Source organism: Nansenia antarctica, assembly GCF_963989245.1.
Source record: "Nansenia antarctica genome assembly, chromosome: 5".
NCBI lineage: Eukaryota > Metazoa > Chordata > Actinopteri > Argentiniformes > Microstomatidae > Nansenia > Nansenia antarctica.
This window is the reverse complement of record NC_137690.1, coordinates 73,483,435-73,508,434: the sequence shown is the minus strand read 5'-3', so window position 1 is coordinate 73,508,434 and position 25,000 is coordinate 73,483,435. Positions and strand designations below refer to the sequence as shown.

Below are 25,000 nucleotides of genomic sequence, written 5' to 3'. Positions count from 1 at the left end.
GCACGGGACATGAACATCAGTGTTTCCTCTACATGCATTTCATCGTGGCGGTCCGCCACGATGGAATTTCCTCCGCCACCATTCAGATTTCTCAACCCCCAAAAAAAAAAAAGATTTAGGCCGCTTTTCAGACCTTCACAGCGCTAGACACACCCACAAGCGCTGAAACTGGACCAGTCCGTGTGTGTCGCGAGTATTGAACTTGAGGCTGCGTTCGTAAATTCGCTCTGAGAGCCCCGGAGCGCACACTGGGTTCAACGTCATAAAGGGACCAAGTCATTTGATTGGACAAGAGGCATTCCGTGAGTGCTGATCAGATTTTCAGAGCGTATTTACGAACGCGCCCTGGCTGTCACCCGAACACCGCGAGCTAGCGTAGTGTAGTGTAGTATAGGATGCGTAGTGTAGTGTAGTGTAGGATGGAGAGAGAGAGAGGAGAAGCCTCTCTATGTGTTACCTATGTCCAGTGTACTAGAACCACTCTAACAGGAGTGTTTGTCCGTGAATAACACCGGCTATGCCCGGGGTAGAAACACAAGACTATAGCTGGATAAGGTCTACAGGGTCATTTTAAGCCGTCGACCAGCCCTCTACGACCACGGGAAGTCATGTTAAAAGTGAAGATACTTCTGTTAAACTAAGCTAAGCTAAACATCGCTAATCGCTAACTCCCTCCTGGGCTTAAAGTGACAAGTAATAACGTTGTGAAAAAAACCGTCAGATCAGTGTTTTTGTTTTTATTGACAACGGAATTACATGCTGGAAAAACATGCAGACACAGACAATAAGAGACACACGGGAGAAGTACAGGAAAACATTTTATTTTTTTGGGCCATCCTCGAGTTTTGGCTGAAATTACGTAGTTGTTTTGAGCGCGCGTGCGCGTTTCATGCGCGTGCACGCGAAAAAATCGCGAGCGCGCGCTGTGCGCGCGCGCGGTCAGCACTACCCGCCACCATTGTAAAAATTCCTGGATGTTACATCGATGAATTTCGAGGCGGTCCTTGTTGGTGCTTTCAACTTGAAGTTTTAAAGTACCCACTCGATATAATAAACAATAGTTTAACGATCACTAAACACTTGTGTATTGGATTCATTATTCTCGTTTGCCGGAGGCTACCGGTAAGGGAGGGTTGTAAACATTGTAAACATACTTTCGTTTTAGCTCGTGTTCAAAAGCAAGAACTGTGTGTTCATCTAGTTATGTGTAGTTATGTGTTTTTAGCATGTCGATGTTCTCCCAGCATGTTGTCATGTTATTCAAATACAGTTTAGACCTTCGTAGCGATGTGTTTTGTTAGCAGCGTTCGTGGCTGTGGCTGCGTTCAGAGTCACAAAACTGAAAAATGACGTTGCACATTTCACCAGGAGCTGTCACATATTGGTTGTTGGTTATAATTGTATAGCCTATTGGTTGTTTTCTGGTGTTGTTTTATTGTTTTGCTCTGTTTGTAGTCTACTTGATGTATTTTTATCAGCTGTTAAATCACCACAGCGGTTAATCCACTAATAGAGATAATACCAGATTGAAAATGCTTGTAGCTAACTACTCTATATCTCGTGGTCGCAGCTATTGCGAATTGCTATTCACGCGAGTCAGCTGTGAATCACCGCAGGTCCTTGACGCTTGTTGCAAAAATGGATGACGAACGGCTGATACTTGAGGTGGAAAAAAATATATTTTTGACAGTGGAACAGGTAGAACGTTGACGGTGACAACGCTCAGGTGGAGCATGGACAACGGGAAGTTGACACAACACCGATGGAGAGGTGACGCAACGCAGTAGGTGGAGCTTGGGCGTAACGCAACCCCAGTCAAACGTTTGACTGCAGTATTTTCGATTCTATGCGCTTTATAATCCGGTGCGCCTTATAATCCGGTGCGCCCTGTATATGAAAACAGTTCTAAAATAGGCCATTCATTGAAGGTGCGCCTTATAATCCGGTGCGCCTTATAGTGCGGAAAATACGGTAGTCTAATTAACGGTCATTTAGTAGAACACCTGTGCAGCGGAGTGATACATATAGTTAAAAGTCCCAGTGCTGTTATACTGTATATCGGCACTCATGGAATGCCTCTTGTCCAATCAAATCCATTCAAATGACTTGGTCGGAACTAACTGTTGTATAATCTTCAATATCGTGATGTAGGAGCCACATGGCGACGCTAACACTGACATTCACTCAACACTGACAGAGATATGGACACGGGTCCACAGTACCACCTGAGTTACAGTTAGTCTGTATGAGGGGGAGGACATTGTGTTACATATATGCAGTGTTTCATTAGCTGATGGAAGTGTCTTATATTATATTATAAGCTGAAGTGGAGGCTGACGTCAGAGAACGGGGCTCATTGTGATGGACGGAATGGAATCAGGAAATCGTGACGTTAGAATTATAAGCTTCTATCTCCATAATCTGATCCATTAGGTGTTTATTAACGCCTGTGTGGTGTTATTTTTAAAATGTTGACATTTTTGAGTTAGTAATTAATAAAACACAAAGGTACCATCTCACAAAACATAATGGAATGTAAAAACTTTGACGCTCAATATCTCTGAACTGCCCTAAACGGAGATAGAACCTTATCATTCTAAACGGAGATAGAACCTTATCATTCTAAACGGAGATAGAACCTTATCATTCTAAACGGAGATAGAACCTTATCATTCTAAATGGAGATAGAACCGTATCATTCTAAACGGAGATAGAACCTTATCATTCTAAACGGAGATAGAACCTTATCATTCTAAACGGAGATAGAACCTTATCATTCTAAACTCAGGAGATGGTGTCAAACACACGTTCCTCGTTCCGTCCCGTGCATGACGAGCCTGTCCTCTGACGTCGGCCTCCCCCCCCCCCCCCCCCTCCCTTACGAGCTGGCCACACCCCCCCTACCTTTTCTCCGCTGGAGTAGAAGAAGTAGCGTAGCCTCACGATGTTGCAGTGGTCCAGCTTACGCATTATCTGTAGCTCTCGATTCTGTGCACAGAGAAGACAAGGGACATGGGGAGATCAATGTAAACACCCAAGTACTAGTGTTTACAGTCAGCACAGCTTGTGTGTGGTTTATATTCAATGCCAAGTCAAACGCATAATTAAAAAATGAAATATGTACAAAAACAAAGAAATTGAAACAAAGAAAATAAATAATACATATTCCTCTATTTTCACAAGGCAGAGGTGCGTCAACCCTACTAGAAGGTAGGTACGACATTATTAATAATAAAACATTATTAATAATAAAACATTATTATTACTTTTATTTGCATTATTATTATTATTATTATTATTACTTTTATTTGTATTATTATTAATAATATTTTTTTTTAAATTATTATTATTATTATTATTAAGATAAATGGTAAATGGACTGACTTATATAGTGCCTTATTCCAAAGCGCTTTACAACGGCCTCTCATTCACCCATTCACAAACCAATGGCGGCAAACTGCCATGCAAGGCGCCGGCACCGCTCACTGGGAGCAATTTGGGGTTCAGTGTCTTGCCCAAGGACACTTCGACATGTGGCCAGCTGGGGCTCGAACCGCCGATCTGCCAACCTTGCGATCATTAGACGGCGGCTCAGCACAGGGATGACACCTGTTACACCTCTGGTCACCTGACAGGACAGCGATTGGCTGTTGTAACTTAAACCTCTGGTCACCTGACAGGACAGCGATTGGCTGTTGTAACTTAAACCTCTGGTCACCTGACAGGACAGCGATTGGCTGTCGTAACCGATCCTACTAGAAGGAAGGTAAGATGGCCGCCTTCTAGAACCCTTGTAGAACCCTTGTAGAACCCTTCTAGAACCCTTGTAGAACCCTTGTAGAACCCTTGTAGACCTGTCAGGACAGGTAAGAGGTCCGTCCTACCTTGAACCTCTTGTCCTGCAGCACCTTCTTGATGGCCACCATCTCCTGGCTGTCCACCAGACGGGCCTGGTACACCACGCCGAACGACCCGTTCCCGATCACCTTGACGTCCGTGTAGGAAACCTCCTGGGGCCGGTCGGGGCCCTGCCCGGGCGTGGCCACCACCGTCGTCACCTTGCCGCTTTCCCCTGGGGAGGGGGGGACAACCACGTTTACATTTTACATGTCATCATGGTAAATGGTAAATGGACTGACTTATACAGCGCCTTTATCCAAAGAGCTTTACAACGGCCTCTCATTCACCCATTCACACACACATTCACACACCAATGGCGGCAAGCTGCCATGCAAGGCGCCGGTCCGCTCACTGGGAGCAATTTGGGGGTTCAGTGTCTTGCCCAAGGACACCTCGACATGTGGATCAACCACGGTTTACATGCAGGATTCCCACACCTTCTGAAACATCAAATTCTAGCACCTTTCAAGGACTTTCAAGACTCAATTCCCTCAAATTCAAGGACCCAACGACAGCACGCAGTGTTTCCTCTATATGCATTTATTGGTGGCGGGCCGCCACGAATGAATTTCCTCCGCCACAAATTGATTCAGTCCACACAAAAAAATTAAATAATCCACCTCTGAACATTTTTGCTGATTAAAATACTGTATATCTGATCCTAGATCAGCGCTATAATGGATGTTGACTATAAGTGCACCTAAATCCACGCCCATCTCTCTCTAACCGCTGATCCAAAATCAGTTGACGACGTGACACAAGGGCTACTCCTGATTGGTCTAAATGTGAACCGGCATGAGAACCGTGCAGACTCAACCATCCCTGCTGAAAAACTGTCGCAAATTGAAGAACTAGCGCAAGTTGGAAACACTGGGAAACTTTCGCCAAGTTGGACATACTTTTCCTGTTGTGTTTGAGACGGAGCCAAGACTGCTCGTTTGGAAGGACATTGGATCCGTGAGTAACGTAAACCTTCAGAGCTGATGGATGGAAACCGGTATCACAAGTTTATATTCTGTATATTCTTTTATTTTTTTTTGCCATCCTACCTCTAGCTTTGGTTGAAATTAGGTCGTTGTTTTGAGCGCGCATGCGCGTTTCATGCGCGTGCACGCGGAAAAAAAATCGCGCGCGGATAGGGCTCTCCGCCACCAACGTTAAAATTCCTGGAGGAAACACTGGCACGGCACGACAGAACTAGTTGACGAGCTAAGTAAAAAAAAATTGAATATATATTTTTTTTTACAGAGAGAAAGAGAGAGAGGGAGAGAGGGGAATTCAAGCACTTTCAATGACCCGTGTCTATTTTCAAAAACTTTTAGACCTTGATTTCTTTTTCTCAAATTCACAAACTTTCAAGGATTTCAAGGACCTGTGAGAACCCTGTACGTTTACATGTAATCATGAAATCACAGGCAAACCACAGAACTGTAAAACGGGCAAAGAAGATCACCTCTGACCTCTGACCCCCTCACATCCTGCTCATCACCTCTTCCAGCTCCTCCCCTCACGGAGGCTCCTCCCCTCACGGAGGCTCCTCCCCTCACGGAGGCGCTACAAGTCGTTGTCCACAAAGACTAAACTGGTTCACCAACAGCTTTTTCCCATAGCCATCAGGACTCTGAACGCCTCCCTCTAGCCCCCTCCTCCCTGTCATGACCGACATGCATACGATTGTTTGTTGTTGTCTATTTATTTTATTTTTTGTCTGATGTTGTCTTGTGCACTTCTTTGTTTTTGTCATTTGTGTGCTGCAGAGATTATTATGCTGTACCGAGAACACATTCCACCGGCTTTGGTCGTGTGGCTAATAAACTAACTATCTATCTATCTGTCTATCTGTCTGTCTGTCTGTCTGTCTGTCTCTCTCTATGTTTGGGGGGGGGGGGATTTTTAGGAGACACCTTATTCCAAAGCGACTTTACAATCGATACATTTGATTAGGTAAGTGAATCGTCTGTCCACCAGTCAGAAAAGTAATCAATGTTTAGTAGTTTAGGAGGACAGGGGCCATTGGCAGTCGTCGTGCTATATTTTTTATTTTAATGACACAGGAGAAACAGTACAAGGGGGGTAGTAGATATCTCAGGAGGGACAGTGCTGGGGGGTAGTAGATGTTTTCAGGAGGGACAGTACAGGGGGGGTTGTAGATGTCTCAGGAGGGACAGTACAGGGGGGTAGTAGATGTTTTCAGGAGGGACAGTACAGGGGGGTGTAGTAGATGTCTCAGGAGAAACAGTGCTGGGGGGTAGTAGATGTCTCAGGAGAAACAGTACAGGGGGGTAGTAGATGTCTCAGGAGGGACAGTACAGGGGGGTAGTAGATGTCTCAGGAGGGACAGTACAGGGGGGGTTGTAGATGTCTCAGGATGGACAGTACAGGGGGGTAGTAGATGTCTCAGGAGAAACAGTACAGGGGGGTTGTAGACGTCTCAGGAGAAACAGTGCAGGGGGGTAGTAGATGTCTCAGGACGGACAGTACAGGGGGGTAGTAGATGTCTCAGGAGGGACAGTAGGGTAGTAGATGTCTCAGGAGAAACAGTACAGGGGGGTAGTGGGGGTAGTAGATGTCTCAGGAGGGACAGTACAGGGGGGTAGTAGATGTCTCAGGAGGGACAGTACAGGGGGGTAGTAGATGTCTCAGGAGAAACAGTACAGGGGGGTAGTAGATGTCTCAGGAGCAGTGGCGGATACAGAAAGTGGCTGATGGGTAGGCCTGGAAAAATCTGGGTAGGCCTGAGTGAAACTCATCACCGCACGTTTTAGACCTATGTATGAGCAGCCAGATGGATGGAACACAACCGGGCTCGCGATCATAGGCGCCGATTTATGTTTCTGCCCGTGGGTGCTCGAAACATTTGGGTACGACCAACACGCATGCACACACACGAACACACACACACACACGCACGCACGCACACACGCAAAATATTCGCAGGGACTGGAGGAGATCACTATGCAGACCATGAAACGAACGGAAAATAAATAAAGTACCTGTCTACCCAGAGAATGCAACGGACAGCCAAACAAGTTATTATAATACACACACGCAAGGCATTCAAGCGCACGCAATAGTCAATGAATTAACCAATAACCATCAACTATGGAGGACCAAGTATAGAAATTGTAATAAGAAATGCCTGTATTATCATTTGCAAGCTTTTAACTGTGGGTGTTGACAATCCAGTGCAAACCGAAAGCTCAAGTTGAATCATACATGTACCTGGCTCGGACCAGTTGTGGTGATCCATCATTTTATTACAAAACCTAACGTTGCTTATTAGGGGATTTACGTAAACTGGTGTATACACATATATTGTTGTGTAAAGTTGTGTGCTTCTATTGTATTATATTATTATATCCAGTGAAGGCATACACAATGTTGTTCCACACAAATGTTTCCCTCTTCGTTTTAATCTTGGAAAGTCTCATAAATAATATACTTCACCGAACTATTACAGCGCTGTCTCGGACTCTCCGCACGTCGGCGTGTGGCGTCATCATCTGTTATTGTGAATAAATAAGATTTCTAGACAAGGCCTGGTCCAAACTTTCATTATTTTCACTGACTTCCAGACGTGGCTTTTTAAGAAAGCGGGACAATGTTAGCTGTTTAGCCATCGTAGCGCGCACACTGAACAACTGGTCAAGGTCAACTGAACAATCAGAGTAAACGTAAAAGAGGAAGCAATGTAAACGTAAGAGAGGAAGTTGAATATTATTAGTATTAATACATACTTTTAATCATTTCCAAGACAAAACTATTCACATTACAGTTAGTTAGTGAAAATTAAACTTTAAAAATATTTTATAATAAAAAAATATGTATTTTTATGAATCTGACTGGGTGGGCCAGCTGTCAATCTGGGCGGGCCTAGGCCCACCCAGGCCCACCCATAGATCCGCGCCTGCTCAGGAGGGACAGTACAGGGGGGTAGTAGATGTCTCAGGACACACACACACACACACACACACACACACACACACACACACTGTCCCTAGTACTAGGGACAACAATCATATCAGCGTTCTCCCCGAAAAACTTAAAGACTGGCTGTGTGCACCACGCTGTGAACTGCACAGGCGCTACTATGTGAACGTGTCACGGACAATTAAACTGTATTTAGTAACGATAGAGCATCTATCTTTGATGTTCGCCAACAACATCGTTGTTAAAAGCGTTAGTGAAAGCGTGGAAGCGATGTGAGGATGTTCCTCAGTGAATTGAGTGTGTGGGGCAGGGGCAGGGGGGATGCTAAATCGATAACAATATAAATACAACTAACCTTCAAACACGCCCCCGGAATATCAACAATTCAGAAAGAAAAAATAAATATTATTATTGTCTTATTATATGATTATTATTCTAATTAATGTCTTACTACGAACTTTGGATCGGGAGGGCAAGACGCGGGGGTGGGCGAGACACACATGCCCATAGTTAGCACCGGAGACCTCTTGAACCAACACTGGGTTTATTAAAAACAAGCTGACATCATCCAGTGAGGAACACAAACAAGAGTGAGGGAGTTTGTTCTTATTCCTGTTACATGAGAACATCTCTCTCATCTCTCACAAACAGGTCGCAAGGGCCAAACTATTACAACAACAACAACAGCAGCAGCAGCAGCAGCAGCAGCTCATGAAAGTAGTAAACTTCTCCAACTCTTCTGCTTGTGTATTTGTAGGATTAGCTGGATGACACAGATACAGCTCTAATGCATGACCCGGTACATGACCAACATGTCATATCGTTAGCCTCATAGCAGAATTGTGAAGTCATGCTTCACTTGTGATCTCTTCTGTATGTAGTGTCAAAAATGTCTAAGAGATGACTTGGGCAGATAGTGGTTTTGGAATGTAACAAGCATTCTGATGATGTCATAGAGGCAATAATGCACAGTGAATCAGCAGTGTTAGGAGAGTTAAGGACAATGCACACGGCGTGCGATTTTGTCGCACGACAACTAGGGCTGTTACGATTATTCGACGTCGTCGACGTCATCGACTACGTCAATACGTCGGTTAGCGTAATATGCGTCGGTTAGTCGTAAATAAACAAAATGGCGATTTTTTTTTTTTTTTTTAAACCTTTATTTTACCAGGCGAGACAATTAAGTGTATGAGTGAAAAATGGATAGCTACTAGCTAATGTTACACAAGCAATGTAGCTCACAAGCAATGTAGCTCACCACAGTTCGTATGTCTTGTCTTCTGGTGTTAGTAACGTTAGCTATGTAGCTGGCTAGCTACGGTAGCCTATTGTCATTGTGGTGCGAGCACCTACTGTACGTTATCTAGCTCGTAGCTCGCATGCTACGTTAGCATCAATTTAGCTAATCATAACATAGCAGCGAGAGTAACGTTAGCTAGCTATGTGTTGTGGTGATGGACAGACTTCTAAATGGCCATGTTGGCATTCAAGTTGGCTAAACATAGCAGTGAGGTGGAGACAAATACGTTTTTTGTTTGTTTTTGTTTTTACAGTACAAAAATTATCGTTAGACTTATCGATAAATTAGTCGTTAGACTAACCGAATAATCGATAAAATAATCGCTAGATTAATCGTTAGAAAAATAGTCGTTTGGGACAGCCAACCTAAAGCGCGGCATCAAAGCGGCCAAGGCAGAGCACAGAGAGAAGATTGAGGAATGCCTCCTGAGCAACGACTCCAGGCGGATGTGGCAGGGGGTTCAGCAGATGACAAACTTCAGAGCAAACAGGCTCACAGCCGCAGAGGACGACCCCCTGCTGGCGGGAAAGCTGAACACCTTCTACGCCCGGTTCGACGAGGGGCGAACGGAGGTAACCACAACACAGACACCACTCTCTCCAGCTCTCAGCAGCCTCACCCTCACAGAGCACGAGGTGAGACGCGTACTGAAGGCGGTGGACCCCAGGAAAGCCTCGGGGCCGGATGGCGTCCTGGGACGGGTGCTGAGAGACTGCGCCGACCAGCTGGCCGGGGTTTTCACCAACATCTTTAACCAGTCCCTGTCCCAGGCCACCGTCCCACCCTGCCTGAAAACCTCAACTATCATCCCAGTCCCGAAGAAAAGCACGGTGAGCTGCCTAAACGACTACCGCCCGGTGGCACTCACACCAATCATCATGAAGTGCTTCGAGAAACTAGTCCGGGCCCACATACTCACACGCCTCCCGCCCAACCTGGATCCATACCAGTTCGCCTACAGAGCCCACAGGTCCACAGAGGACGCCATAGCGACGACTCTCCACGCCACTCTATCCCACCTGGAGAGGGGAAACAGCTACGCGAGACTGCTCTTCGTGGACTTCAGCTCCGCCTTTAACACCATCCTTCCAGACAGGCTAGTGACCAAACTACTAGACCTGGGTCTATCACACTCTATATGTGCGTGGATCAAGGACTTCCTGACCAACCGCCCCCAGAGGGTGCGGGTGGGCCCCCACACCTCCACAGCCCTCAGCCTCAGCACTGGGTCACCCCAGGGCTGCGTGCTAAGCCCCATCCTCTACAACCTCTACACCCACGACTTCACCCCCATCCACCCCAGCAACTACATCGTAAAGTTTGCAGACGACACCACCGTGGTGGGATGTATCTCGGGGGGGGACGAGGCGGCGTACAGGGATGAGGTAGAGCAATTGAGCAAGCTGTGCAAGGTAAACAACCTGCTGCTAAACAAGTCAAAGACCCAGGAACTCATCGTAGACTACAGGAGGAAAAAGTCCGAGATCCTGCCCCTGCTCATCGACGGAGAGAGCGTAGAGATGGTCTCAAACCTCCGTTTCCTGGGACACATCATACGGGATGACCTGGCCTGGAAGGACAACACTAAAGGCACCATCAAGAGGGCACAACAGCGGCTATACACCCTGAGATGCCTCAAGAAACAACACAGCAAGCAGGAGATGCTGGTGGCCTTCTACCACGGCGCAGTGGAGAGCATCCTCACCTTCGGCATCTCCAACTGGTACCACAGCTGCACGGCAGCGGAGAGAAACGATCTACAGAGAGTCGTGAGAACAGCACAGGGGATCACCGGCGCCACCCTCCCCTCTCTGGAGAAGCTGTACGAAACACGCTGTCTCAGGAGGGCCTCCAAGATCTCCAAGGACCCGACCCACCCTGGGCACGAACACTTTGTCAAGCTGCCCTCGAACAGGAGGTACAGGACCCCGGCCGCTAAGACAAACAGACTGAAGAACTGCTTCTACCACAGGGCCGTCAAGGCCCTGAACACAGAAAAGGCCTAAGTTCTGGGCCCAGGACAAGTCCGGACGGATTGTAATGGCAGCTAGTGCTGAGGCACAAACATGTACATTTTCAAGCCTGCAAACTGTGACACTTTAAAAAATGTGAAAAAATACTTTCTTGTGCAATATGACAACCCTAGTTGACTATCTGTGCAGTATAGTACAGTGGATTGTGTACATAGCCTCTATTGATGTAAACCAGCTCTTTATCTTCTTGTGATTTTATGCATCTATGCTTTTTCCAAAATGTGTTTCTTTTTCCTTTCTTAAACACCAGGGGAGCCTCCCCTCCTAAATTTCGTTGTTTGGTACCTGTACTGTAACAATGACAAATAAAGTCTATCTATCTATCACTAACGACAACATTCGATTCTCAATTCACACCACCGAAGTGTGTGGGTGTGAATGGAGAATCGAATGTTGTCGTGCGACAAAATCGCATCGCACGCCGTGTGCATTGTCTCATTCAAAACAATGGAATCGAATTCACGGTGCGACAAAATCGCACGCCGTGTGCATTGGGCTTAAGAGTTCAGCAGATATCTCAATTTGGCCAAAATATGACTTAGGCAATTATGCTATGAGGCTAACGATGTGTACCTGGCAGGTGCTTTGGCCCAACAAAGGACTTGTGGTCATCCAATAGGCTCCTGTCAAGTCCTGTATCTGTTACACTTGTAGCCACTTCAAACACTAACAGGGTGAGTGTGTGAGTGTGTGTGTGTGTGTCTGTGTGTGTGTGTGTGTGTGTGTGTGTCTGTGTGTGTGTGTGTGTGTGTGTGTGTGTGTGTGTGTGTGTGTGTCACGGCCTGGACAGGGCCAGGTGGCTAAGCAGGGGTGAACTGGAGAACAGAGAGACCTGTACTGTGGTGCACTGAGAATGACCCGCCCTAATCAGCTCACATCACACACACACACACACACACACACACACACACACACACACACACACACACACACACACACGCCTGACCCCAGAAGTCCAAGCTCCTGCATCATGCAGCTGTCAGGTGTAAGGTGTTCCTCCACTAAGAGACTGGACAACCTGGTCTAACCTTCTACACACACACAGACACAGACACAGACACACGCACAGAGACAGACACAGACACAGACACACGCACAGAGACAGACACAGACACCCACCACACACACACAGACACAGACACAGACACACAGACAGACACCCACGCACGCACACACACACACACACACACACACACACACACACACACACACACTCACACACTCTCCTAACAGGCAGAACGTGACTCCCAGGTTCTGCAGGCTCAACCTACAGTATATCTCAAAAGTGAGTACACCCTTTAGATTTTTGCACTCCTCCACCTTCCTCTTGAGGATGCCCCACATGTGCTCAATTGGGTTTAGGTCTGGAGACATACTTGGCCAGTCCATCACCTTAACCTTCAGCTTCTTCAGCAAGGCCGTTGTCATCTTGGAGGTGTGTTTAGGGTCATTATCATGTTGGAAAACTGCCCTACGGCCCAGTTTCCGAAGAGAGGGGATCATGCTCTGCTGCAGGATGTCACAGTATATATTGGAATTCATGTGTCCCTCAATGAAATGCAGCTCCCCAGTGCCGGCAGCACTCATGCAGCCCCAGACCATGATGCTGCCACCACCATGCTTGACTGTAGGCAAAACACATTTGTCTTGGTACTCCTCACCAGGGTGCCGCCACACACGCCGGACACCATCTGACCCAAACAGGTTTATTTTGGTCTCATCAGACCACAGGACATGGTTCCAGTAACTCATGTTCTTGGATTCATTGTCTTCAGCAAACTGTTTGCAGGCTTTCTTATGCATCGGTTTCAGAAGAGGCTTCTGTCTGGGGCGACGGCCATACAAACCGATTTGATGCAGTGTGCAGCGTATGGTCTGGGCACTGACAGGCTGACATCCCACTTCTGCAACCTCTGCAGCAATGCTGGAAGCACTCGCACGTCTATTTTTGGAAACCAACCTCTGGATATGACGCTGAGCACGTGGACTCAACTTCTTTGGTCGACCCTGGCGAGGCCTGTTCCGAGTGGAACCTGTCCTGGAAAACCGCTGTATGATCTTAGCCACTGTGCTGAAACTCATTTTCAGGGTGTTGGCAATCTTCTTATAGCCAAGGCCATCTTTGTGAAGCGCAATAATCCTTTTTTTCAGCCGCTCAGAGAGTTCCTTGCCATGAGGTGCCATGTTGTCCAGCATTCAGAGAGAATTGTGCCCAAAACACCAAATTTAACAGCCCTGCTTATCATTTACACCTGAATCCTTGTAACACTAACGAGTCACATGACACCAGGGCGGGAAAACAACATCATTGCGCACAATTAGGACATGTTCACTATGGGGTGTACTCACTTTTGTTGCCAGCTGTTTAGACATTAACAGCTGTGTACTGAGTAATTTTCAAAGGACAATAAATCTATACTGTTATTCAAGCAGCATAATGACTACTTTAAGTTATATCAAAGTTTCAGTAGGATAATGTTATCCCCTGAAAGGATATAACAGAATATTTGCAAAAATCTAAAGGGTGTACTCACTTTTGAGATATACTGTATAACATGAGCAGCAGGGGAGGCTGGTGGAGGTAGACATCGGAGGCCGGGCCCATGGTAACGCAGGGCCACCTGTTTGACACCATTCCTCACAGCGTCCTCATGCATTAACAATGAGCCTGGCCTCAGATGTCTACCTCCGCCAGCCTCCCCCGACGGACAGCCCCATCCTGCCCGTTTCCCTTTCATCTACACTGACCGACAACAAGAATGCACTCCCTCTCCCCTCTCCCCTCTCCCCTCTCCTCTCTCCCTCTCCCCTCTCCCCTCTCCTCTCTCCCCTCATCATAGTCATCAGTAACCTGTTCTGCATGACCAGACCAACACATGGACGCCTGTAGCCAATTCCCTAGGAGATTAAGACGAGGCTCACTTACATTAAGTGTGTAAATACTAGAGGAATGTGTTTGTAGGGTTCGACATTAACGGTTGACAGTCTGTGTATCGGTGTTGCAGGAAGAACAATAGACGGCGCAGGGGCCAGACCAGACTAGATGATCGTGGAGTGAAGATATTATTACTGTCTTAGACCTGTCCACCTGTCTGTCGATCAGCGCGTACGCTTTGATAATATCTTCACTCCACGATCATCTAGTCTGGTCTGGCGCCTGCGCCGTCCGTTGTTCTTCCTGCAACACCGACACACAGATCCAGGATCCAGCAGCGTCATCACTGTTGCGCAAAACAAACCCGGCTTTTACTTGCCCCGGGCAATCGAGCAACCGTTAACGTCGAACCCTGGTTTGACAAAACGCCCTGTGAAATATCAACACTGTCCGTTCTGCAAAAGGAAAGAAGCGTCGTGCATCCAGGTCCTCTAATCATCAAGATCATAAACGTTGGATGATAAAAAATGTACAGCCTGTTACATCATTGTTGCACTGCACTTACTCTTATGGGCTGCGTTCGTAAATTCACTCTGAGAGCCACCTGGGTTCAACGTCATAATGGGACTGTAAGTAATTTGATTGGGCAAGAGGCGTACCATGAGTGCTGATTAGATTTCCAGAGCGTATTTACGAACGCAGCTTGTCTGTCAGTCAGTGAGTCAATATATAACTGCACAGTCTGATGCTTCTGGGCTGGTATCTCGTCAAGGACACACCAGACTAGATAGAGGAGTTAAGTATCCACTATTGACCTGATTTTTTGGACATTTTGACAGGAGGCACACACACAGTGCACACACTCAGTGAACCCAGACCAATCAGCTTAGCTCGCTAGCTATGGGTGTGCATTGCGTTCGTCAATTCTCTCTGGAAAATCTGATCAGCACTCTTGGGAATGCCTCTCGTCCAATCAAATGACTTGGTCCCCTTTATGACGTTGAACCCAGTGTGCACTCCGGCGCTCTCGGAGCGAATTTACGAACGCCAGCCTAGGGCTCTACTGACATTGGACAGGGAGACTGTCGCGTTCATAGTAGCAGGGTTGATTGCAGTTCATTTCGTTATTATGGATTCATAACTAAGTCATGACGCAAGCCTAGACACAGCTGACCACAGTGAAGCCAGACAGGTCCCTGTACAGTAACGTGAGGTCATTAGCCAGCTACGGCGTTCGTAAATACGCTCTGTAAATCCGATCAGCACTCATGGAATGCCTCTTGTCCAATCAAATTACACGGTCCCTTTCTGACGTTGAACCCAGTGTGCGCTCCGGCGCTCTCAGAGCGAATTTACGAACGCATCCCTTAGTGTATGGCATTAGCATTAGTTAGCTTGTTTTGTCAGCTGGCTTGACTCTAGGCTACACCTTTAATCCAACAGACGATTAGTTTCACCCATTTGAGACAAACAACACGTTATCTGTCACCGTGGCTAACAAGCACGACGTCGTTGGACCTAGCTTTAACGGACGCTAAGAATAGGCTGCGTTCGTAAATTCGCTATGGAAATCGGATTAGCACTCATGGAACGCCTCTCGTCCAATCAAATTACTCGGCCGCTCTATGACGTAGAACCCAGTGTGCGCCCCGGCGCTCTAAGAGCACATTTACGAACGCAGACAGACCCGAATCTTTGACAAGCTAAACCAGCGAGACAGTGTCAACTAACTCAACTGGCTTCGGCTGGTGAACAAACCACATCGACTCACTAACTAAACTGTCCTGTGTGTCTGAGTTAATACAAGGTGTGTCTTATAAGATCCGTGATGTCCATATGAACAACAATAAAATAATACCAAAAATAATTGAGCCCTCCTTACTAGCCAGCTTTAGATTCGAGCAGCATCCAGACGAGCTGCTTCCCCCGGAGGCCTGAGGCGCGACCCCGGTCTTTCCTGTGCTGCTCCCCACGGCAGCGGCTCCAGATGCGGCTCCTGATCCGGCGGCTCCCGCAGCACCTTGTGGCTCAGCAAACGAGCTGGTCCTGGGCCGCCCGCTGCCGTTCATATCTCTGTAGCCTGGGTGGAGCGGGACGGGGGGCCAGGGAGGCAATGTTATCCAGCCAAACGGGTTTCAGAATCGTGCCTCTTTTTGGACGGCGGTAACCGTTGAGAGACACGGCAGAATTGACACCGTTTCAACCGCTGCCCGTCTGAGCTTGTACAGTAGACTGGGAGCCACAGAGCTGACAGATCGCACTGCCTCATGGGAGATGTAGTTCGGGGTGGCTGCCGCTCAGTGTCTTGACGGACCAAAACAACTACACGGTTAGAGTTGTAGTTTCTGTGTTAAGCCAGAGATGGCGCCCCAGCGAGGTTTTCTACACAAAGGGCAGAGACATACATACAGACATACATCCAGACGGAAACTTCAAAAGAAAAAATATATAATTAATAATTTGAGGACAGTTTCAGAAATCAACTCAGTTTATGTTGTTTATGTTCAAATATCTAACTGATGAGAATGGTTGTTCTGATGAGACTGTTATTGTTTGTATTTACTATTGTTGTCCATAATTGTATTAATTATTAATTATTAATGAAGAAAACTATGTCAAAGCGTTATTATGTCAAACGGTAGTTCCTGTGGTCAGCTCATTCACTCATTAGTTGTGTGACTATTCTTAAAAACAAAAAAACAGTACAAGACTTGAAGTCTTTGGACAGAATGATCCCAATTATTTTCTCAGACCCAAGATCAGATCCATTTGGCTGATTGTATTTAGTTTTAGTTGTATAGGGGGAAATCAGCCAGCTCGATCTGATCCTGGATCAGAGAAAAATAATCGGGATCATCATTCTGATCTAGATTAAACGTTTTGAACAACTGGGAGTGTTAAAATCGGTGAGCCAGATAGATTAATATCCCATCTGCCTCCACTTTATTAAGGAAGGAAATAGGCAGCTGTGGGGCAGTAGAGGTCAGAGGCTTTGAGGGAAAGGTGTTAATAGAGACAGAGAGTCTGACATGGTCTGACATGACCTGGAAAAACTCTGGGATAACTAACTCTTAAGCCACTACAGGGCCCAGAGTTTTTCCTTTTTCTCACACACGGTGTCTGTGAGCAACAGCTGGAGCTGTCTGTCTGTCTGTCTGCCTGCCTTTGTGATGGGAGTTTAGTTGGTTGGGTGTTATGGAAAATCACGGCTGAGGAACAAAAAGAAGCTATCACGTGAACGGATCATGGGGGCAGTGATCTCATGACCAGCAGGCGTCTCCAGTCTTCAAAGGTTGCTGGGTCGGTTGAAGTCGTTATCTCCGTTAACGGCCGTTGGAAGCAGCAGCTCGCACTTTCAGACCCACTCAGTCAGAACGCGCTCAGCCGCTCCCCACGCGCCGGCGGGCAGCAGCGCACGCTCACACACACTCGTCCAGAACACACACAAACAAAACAAAGGACAAAGGGGGAATACTTTGTGTTAGGTCTTTAATATTTTCAATATTTAGTTGTTGTTTTTTTTGTTTAGAAATATTGCACATGGTCAACATGCCTGTTTATGAGATATCACACTCATCTCTCTCGTTCTAAAATTCCTTCTCCAAAGTAAGGACAGTTTTATTTAAGCACAATCATACAGTGGACACGCATACATGGGTGTGTGTGTGGATGTATGTATGTGTGTGTGTGTGTGTGTGTGTGTGTGTGTGAGTGTGTGTGTGTGTGTGTGTGTGTGTGTGTGTGTGTGCGCGTGTGCGTGTGTATGCGTGCGCACGTGCATGTCAATGGAAACATGTCAGACCTCGCCCCCAAGCAAGAGTCAATAAATCTTTGAGAAATTGCTCACGTTTTTTGATCCTCAATCAAGATAGCTCATCATAGTCCTGGTGACTATAAAAATACTGCCTCTAGATATATTTTCGAAGAAAAAATAGTGATAATGTCTTATTGTACGGTAGGTAATGTGAGTGAAATCAAAGAGGTTTGCCGCGAGTCCACACATGTATTTGCGCAAACACACACACATCTATATGCACATATGGAAATATATATTTTTCATACATCCAACTGTATACAGAGAAATAAAGGTATACCCATAACTAACCCCCACTCTTCAACAAACAAGCGAAGAGCCAAAAAGTGCTATATTAATTTCTTTGACTTTAGTTAGTTACGCTTTCCCCGCTTCTCTTCAATAACAATTTTTCTCAGAATGCTTCTGTTACCATAGTTACTACCGAGGGTCTTCTGACTGTACTGTAAATGTCTATGGCACAGACCCATACTATCCCCCCATACCCCCCATATATATATATATCTATATATCACCCACTCATTCCACAAGTCCTACTATTGCACCATTTGAGGGAAAACTAAAGTGTCAGAGGGGGGAGGGAGGAGGGAGGGGGGAGACCTCCACCGGGGGGGAGGGAGGGAGGGAAGGAGCCGGGGAGGAGGGAGGAGGAGGCAGACCACCTCCAGAGAACGCCCCCCTAGGGCTGGTCTAGGATCTACTTTCCCTGAACCGAACCTTCGCCAGACCTATCCTGAGCTACATAACACCAGACCCGGACCAGTGCTTTAAGGGCACTTTCTCACAACACTTGAGAGAAGGGGGCAGGGAGGGAGGGGAGGGAGGGAGGGCGAGAGAGAGGGGAGGAAGGGAAGGGGGAGGGAGGGGAAGGGTCACTGAGTGGAAGAGGGAGATCGATTACATCGAACACGGTTATTATCTATTAAACAATCTCTAAAAACAATACTTTCCTGATTTAAATTGCAGCCGAGAGACCACACATTGTGCAAACACCTGATTTCAATGTTTAAAAACAAACTCCCTCCCTGCCCCCTCCTCTACGTAAGCAGGTGAGTCAAGGGAGGGGCGGTGGCCCAGAAGGTACATTTCAAAGAGGGGCCATGTTGGGCTGTTGGTTTTCTTTTGTTGTTGTTGTTGTTGTTGTTGTTTTTTTAACCCCTTTTTAAAGTTTATGCTGGAGAAACACCATCGAGAGCCACAAGAGAGAAACAGGCCACATAAAACTAGTTATTTTTCCACATCAACAATACGAGAGAAAGCAGCTATCCACTGGGTGACTTTATAGAAGTTGGTTACAAATCTACTTTTGCTTTTGTGTCGAAGGTTCGCTGAGGGCCGACGGCGGCGGCCATTTTGTCGCTTTTTCCCGCTCTCTGTGTCTGCAGCTGTCCGTTTGTCCGGGGGGCGACGGCGGCCAATGAAACGTCTCGTCCCGCCTTCCTTCCTCTGTGCTGAGCCAATCAATGTGGAGTTTGTTGCCATGTCATTTGACTCGACGCTTCAGTCTTTCCACAGGAGGGGGGGGGGGGACGACGACACACCCCCAATGTACAACGTTGTCTCCAGCCAATAGGAGCCCAGTCTGTCAATAATAATAATGGCAATATCCGATTGGCCACGTGGGATTGGTCACGCTGAGTCCCTACTTCCTGTCCTTCCAGGAAGTGAACGGTTATTCCATGTCTGAGTCTTTTTCTACAATCTCTAAAAACTGTGCAGGCCAATGGCTTGGTCAGGCGAGTGTTGACTGACTGTGTGCGTGTGTCGTGGGTGTGTGTGTGTGTCGTGGGTGTGTGTGTCTAGGTGTGTCTAGGCGTGTGTGTGTGTGTCTAGGTGTGTCTGTGTGTGTCGTGTGTGGGTGTCTAGGTGTGTCTGTGTGTGTTTGTGTGTCGTGGGTGTGTATGTCTAGGTGTGTGTGTGTGTCTAGGTGTGTGTGTGTGTGTGTGTCGTGGGTGTGTGTGTCTAGGTGTGTGTGTGTGTGTGTGTGTGTGTCTAGGTGTGTGTGTGTGTGTCGTGTGTGTGTGTGTCTAGGTGTGTCTAGGTGTGTGTGTGTGTGTGTGTCGTCAGGGCTGTCTGGTTTGCAGCATAGAGGGGCTGTGGAGTGGAGGGGGGGGTGTCTGCTGGGGGGGGATGGGGGGGCTGTCTGCTAGGGGGGGCCTGGCTGGCTATTTGGGGGGGGGGGGGGGGGGCTGGCAGGGGGGGGGGGGCTGGTTGCTGCGTCTGCACCCCTGACATAGTGCAGTGTGTTGGGCCTGGTGGACAAGGCTGAGGACAGCCATCCAAAAGTAACAGTCTGAGTGTGTGTGTGTGTGTATCTGTGTGTGTGTGTGTGTGAGCGTGTGTGTGTGTGTGTACGAGAAACTAAAGTGTATACCACAGGACGTCCTGTGTGGAACCTACAGATCTACCAACGTGGAGAGAGAGAGAGAGAGAGAGAGAGAGAGAGTGTTCTACAACGGCGGCGGTCGGTGGTGACACGACAGAGAGAGAGAGAGGGGGGGGGGGGGGAGGAGTCCCGTTACCACGGATACGAGGTACCACGCCTGATCACACGTGTCACTCCTCCTCCTATCATCTTTTTAATCCACTTCCTCTTTCCTCCTCCTCCTCCTCCTCCTCCTCCTCCTCCTCCTCTTTCCTCTTCCTACGATTCTCCCCGGCCGGGCTCCTCGGCTGGACTCCGCCCCCTCTCCCTCTCTCCTCCAGGCTCCGCCCCCGCTGAGCCGTTGTCCCTGGCCTGATTGGCTGAGCCCTGGCCGGAGGAGGAGGAGGAGGAGGAGGAGGAGGCAGGGGCAGGGTCTCGGTCCCCCCCGGGGGTGGCTGACGCCCCCCCACCACCACCCCCTCCCCCGGGCTCGGAGGAGCCGGGTGTGGCCGTCTGCATGATCTTCTGCCTCACCTCGCGGATCTTCAGCTGCAGACACACCTTGGTGGGGAAGGTGTCCGAGTAACGACCCTGGAAGGCTGCCGTGGCCTGGGCTGGAGGGGCGGAGGAGGGGGGGGGGGGGGGGGGAGGGTGGAGGGGGGGAGGGAGGGTGGAGGGGCGGAGGGAGGGGGGAGGGAGGAGGTAGAAGCGTTTGCAAAACAGTATTACTATCATATAACTACAGTAGCAAGAAAAAGTAAAGTGAACCTGTTGGAATTACGTGCATTTAAGTATAAATTTGTCTTCCAAAATAGTGTTGATTACTACAAGAAGCGTATCGGACATGTTCAACATGTATAAAGAAGGCCCGGCTGATTTCACCGTCATATCCCTCCTCCTCCTCGTTCTCCAGAAACACCTGACTGAACAACCACATCAGTTTGCTCATCTGTAATTGGTTGTACCCCTCCTCAGCCAATCGTAACACTCGGTCGGATCAAACCGTCGTATAACAGACAGTGCCGTCGACCGACCAATGAGAGGGAGCGGTACTGCGGTGCGGGCCAATGGGAGAGCGGGAGGGAGGGTGGCGGCGTACCTGAGGGGAAGAAGCCGTTCTCCTGGAACAGCTGCATCACCAGGGCCCGGCGCTGGTCCAGAGTCCTCCTCAGAGAGGAGTAGTGACCCGTCTCACCCAGCACCTCCTCACTGTCACCTCCTAGAGGAGAGAGGGAGGAGAGGAGAGAGGGATGAGGAGGGGAGAGGTAGAGGAGAGAGAGGAGAGAGGGGGGGATTGGAGAGGAGTGAGAGATGACAGGAGGAGGGTGGGATTGAGGGGAATGACGAGGAAGCAAGAGGAGGAGAGTGTAAATGAGAAGAGAGAGAGAACAAGAGAGAGAAGAGAGAAGAAGAGAGAGAAGAAGGTCAGAATGATGTGGGGGTAGAGAAGGTTGTGATATGGGGGGGTGAGGGTGTGTGTGTGTGTGTGTGTGTGTGTGTGTGTGTGTGGAGGGGTGAGGGAAGGTTGTGATGGGGGGGGTAGAGGGTGTGTGTGTGTGTGTGTGTGTGTGTGTGGAGGGGTGAGGGAAGGTTGTGATGGGGGGGGTAGAGGGTGTGTGTGTGTGTGTGTGTGTGTGTGTGTGGAGGGTGTAGGAGGTTAGGGACTCTCTCTCTCTCACCAGCCCTGTCGAAGGTGAAGATGTCCCCCTCTCCTCTGTGTGTGTTGATGTGTGTGTGTGTGTGTGTGTGTGTGTGTGTGTGTGTGTAGGAGGTCAGAGGGTCAAACCCTACCCGCCCTGTCGAAGGTGAAGATGTCGCCCTCGCACTTGTTGGCGGCGCTCTTGGGCGTGCTGGGCTCCGAGCTGCAGGAGGAGAGGCGCCGCGGGGTCTTCCTGCGCGGGGAGCAGGGGCCGCCGCCGGGGGCGAGGCCGGGGGGGCCGCCGGGGTCCTCGGCCGAGGAGTCCAGGTCGGTGGAGCTCCGCCTCTTCCTGCGGTAGGAGCCCAGGATGGCGCGGGGGGAGGTGGCCAGGCTGGCCAGCGTGGGGGAGGGGAGGACCTCCTCCGGCCGGAACTCTGGCAGCTCGGCGAAGCGCTCCTCGAAGTACGACGCCCCCGAGAGCACCCTGTAAGGGGGGGGAGGGGGGAGGGGAGAGAGGGAGGGGAGAGAGGGGGGGAGGGAGAGGGAAGGGAGAGAGAGAGGGAGAGGGAGAGGGAAGGGGGAGAGAGAGGGAGGGGAGGGGAGAGACGAGACATCGTCGTTAGGAAGCAGTGTTCCCAGATTCACAAATGTTCCCCCCCCACCCCCACCCTACTCCCCCCCCCCCCCCAAGCCTTCAACAACAACATCCCGTCTCCAGGAACAACGTGTTCTTGATGCTTGTTTGTTCTGTCAATGTTTTGATCGAGCGGTTTATCATGGATGCTCCAGTATCCCCAAGCTATTCCCAGTATTATCAAGCTATTCCCAGTATTATCAAGCTATTCCCAATAGTATCAAGCTATTCCCAGTATCCCTAGGCCATTCCCACTATTCCCAGTATACCCAACCTATTCCCAGTATCCTCAAACTATTACCACTATTCCCAAGCTATTCCCAGTAGTATGAAGCTATTCCCAGTATCCTCAAGCTATTCCCAGTAGCCCTAACCTATTCCCAGTAGCCCCGAGCCATTCCAGGTATTCCTAGATCCCTCCCAGCCCCACATATAGACCAGCGCTGTGGTGTGTGATGTTACTGCAGTATACTGCGCTCCCATTGGCCCACTCACTTGTCAACAGAGTCGGGGGTCTTCTTGAGTGGCGGAGGGCGGAGCTTGGTCTTCTTGGCCGAGGGGGTGGAGTCTCTGTCTCTGTCGTTCTGTGGGGGCGGCAGGGGGGGGTCCAGGGAGTCCCTCTGTCCACACTGGAGAGAGACAGACAGACAGAGAGAGAGAGAGAGAGAGAGAGAGAGAGAGAGAGAAGGGAAAAAGAAGAGAGAGAGAAGAGAGAGAGAGAGAAGAGAGAGAGAGACTGCAGGGTTAGTGACACATGGCTTGTAAACAAACGTACGTTTGTCGTCATAACAGTGTGATTGGTCAGGAGGCTGATGACATCATCACCGCGGCGTCTCTCACCTCTCCTGAGGCCTCCTCCTCCTCTCCTCCCTCCTTCTTTATCCTCCTCTCCCTCGCTCCCTCCGCTTCTCCTCCTCCCTTCATCTCTCTGCCGTAGTCGTCGCTGGTGTTCTCTGTCTTGATGCGTCTGGCTCCTTCACCTCCGTCTGCGGAAGAGAGGGATGAAGGGAGGGATGAAGGGAGGGATGAGAGGGATGAGGAGAGGGATGAAGAGAGGGATGAAGGGAGGGATGAGAGGGATGAGGAGAGGGATGAAGAGAGGGATGAAGGGAGGGATGAAGAGAGGGATGAAGAGAGGGATGGGAGGGATGAGGAGAGGGATGAAGAGAGGGATGAAGGGAGGGATGAAGAGAGGGATGAAGAGAGGGATGAAGAGAGGGATGAAGGGAGGGATGAGAGGGATGAGGAGAGGGATGAAGAGAGGGATGAAGGGAGGGATGAAGAGAGGGATGAAGAGAGGGATGAAGAGAGGGATGAAGGAAGGGATGAAGAGAGGGATGAAGGGAGGGATGAGAGGGATGAGGAGAGGGATGAAGAGAGGGATGAAGGGAGGGATGAAGAGAGGGATGAAGAGAGGGATGAAGAGAGGGATGAAGGAAGGGATGAAGAGAGGGATGAAGAGAGGGATGAAGAGAGGGATGAAGGGAGGGATGAAGAGAGGGATGAAGGGAGGGATGAGCACGTCTTCCCAGGCAAACACGAGACAACCCCTCCCCTCTTTCTCATCCCTCTCTCTCCTCTCACTCCTCTACCTCTCCTGAGAAGGAGAAGAGAGAGAGAGAGGAAGAGGGAGAGGGAGACAGAGAGGGAGAGAGAGGGGGAGAGGGAGAGGGAGAGAGGGAGAGGGAGAGAGAGAGAGAGAGAGAGAGAAGGAGAGGGAGAGAGAGAGAGAGAGGGAGAGAAGGAGAGGGAGAGAGAGAGAGAGAAAGCAGAAAGGAAGGAGGAGGGAGAGAAGACAAGAAGACAGAGTCCTGTCCTGTCCCTACCTGTTGGCTGGCTGCTGCTGCTGGTGGTGGTGGAGGAGTGATGAGCTCCAGGCCTCCCCTGTCCTCCGCCCTCCGCCTCCCCCAGGACCTCCCTCTTCACCTGGACCTCCTGGCCTCCGCCTCCCTGCCCCTCTGAGGGGGCCTGGGTCTGGGCCGCGGGTGACCCCTGCGACCCCTGGAACCCCTGGAGCCCCTGGAAGTCCAACGGAGACGGGGAGCCGGTGACCCCGGTGGTGGGGGTGCAGGGGACGGTCGTCACGGAGACGACCCCGGGGGGCAGGGTGAAGGTGGCGGAGGGGTACAGGGTGGCGAGGAGCTGTGCGGTGGTGGAGGAGGGGGGGCCAGGGGGAGGGGGCTGCGAGGGGCCGTTAAGGGGCGGGGCTACGGCCAGCAGGGGCGGCGGCGGCGGCTGGACCGTGGCGATTGGCTGAACCAGGGTCTGACAGCCGAGGGTCGCCAGGGGCGACGGCAGGTAGGCGTGGCCGGTCGAGGGCGTGGCCGTGGCCTGAATGGTTGCCGTGGAGACCAGAGGCAGCAGGGGGGTGGACTGGACGTAGGTGATCCTGGAGGGAGGGGGGGGGAGAGCAGACAGGAAGTTGATTTATTCTTATTATGGATTTACCTGTAGAACAGTTATAATGAACTACATTTACCTGTAGAACAGTTATAATGAACTACATT

The 25,000-nt window shown here is 49.4% G+C and overlaps 2 protein-coding genes across 2 annotated transcripts in view; both read right to left on the bottom strand.

Annotated features, from left to right (window-relative positions):
* LOC308158780 (glycogen synthase kinase-3 beta-like) overlaps window positions 1-16,144 on the bottom strand; it is a 22,372-nt gene extending 6,228 nt beyond the window's left edge. The window contains exons 1-3 of the mRNA XM_080532481.1: window positions 15,924-16,144; window positions 3,885-4,072; window positions 2,905-2,988 (exon numbers count right to left, since the gene is read on the bottom strand). Coding sequence (XP_080388607.1) covers window positions 2,905-2,988; window positions 3,885-4,072; window positions 15,924-16,110 — 459 coding nt within the window. The 5' untranslated portion in view covers window positions 16,111-16,144. The remainder of the gene's footprint in view (window positions 1-2,904; window positions 2,989-3,884; window positions 4,073-15,923) is intronic.
* Window positions 16,145-20,499: 4,355 nt separating this feature from the next.
* The window catches only part of cica (capicua transcriptional repressor a), a gene marked incomplete at both ends in the record, with an annotated part of 21,896 nt that continues 17,395 nt past the window's right edge, over window positions 20,500-25,000 (bottom strand). Inside the window, 6 exons of the mRNA XM_080531954.1 lie at window positions 20,500-20,834; window positions 21,320-21,436; window positions 22,012-22,343; window positions 22,989-23,122; window positions 23,334-23,479; window positions 24,320-24,882. Of these exons, the coding sequence (XP_080388080.1) occupies window positions 20,500-20,834; window positions 21,320-21,436; window positions 22,012-22,343; window positions 22,989-23,122; window positions 23,334-23,479; window positions 24,320-24,882 (1,627 nt within the window). The remainder of the gene's footprint in view (window positions 20,835-21,319; window positions 21,437-22,011; window positions 22,344-22,988; window positions 23,123-23,333; window positions 23,480-24,319; window positions 24,883-25,000) is intronic.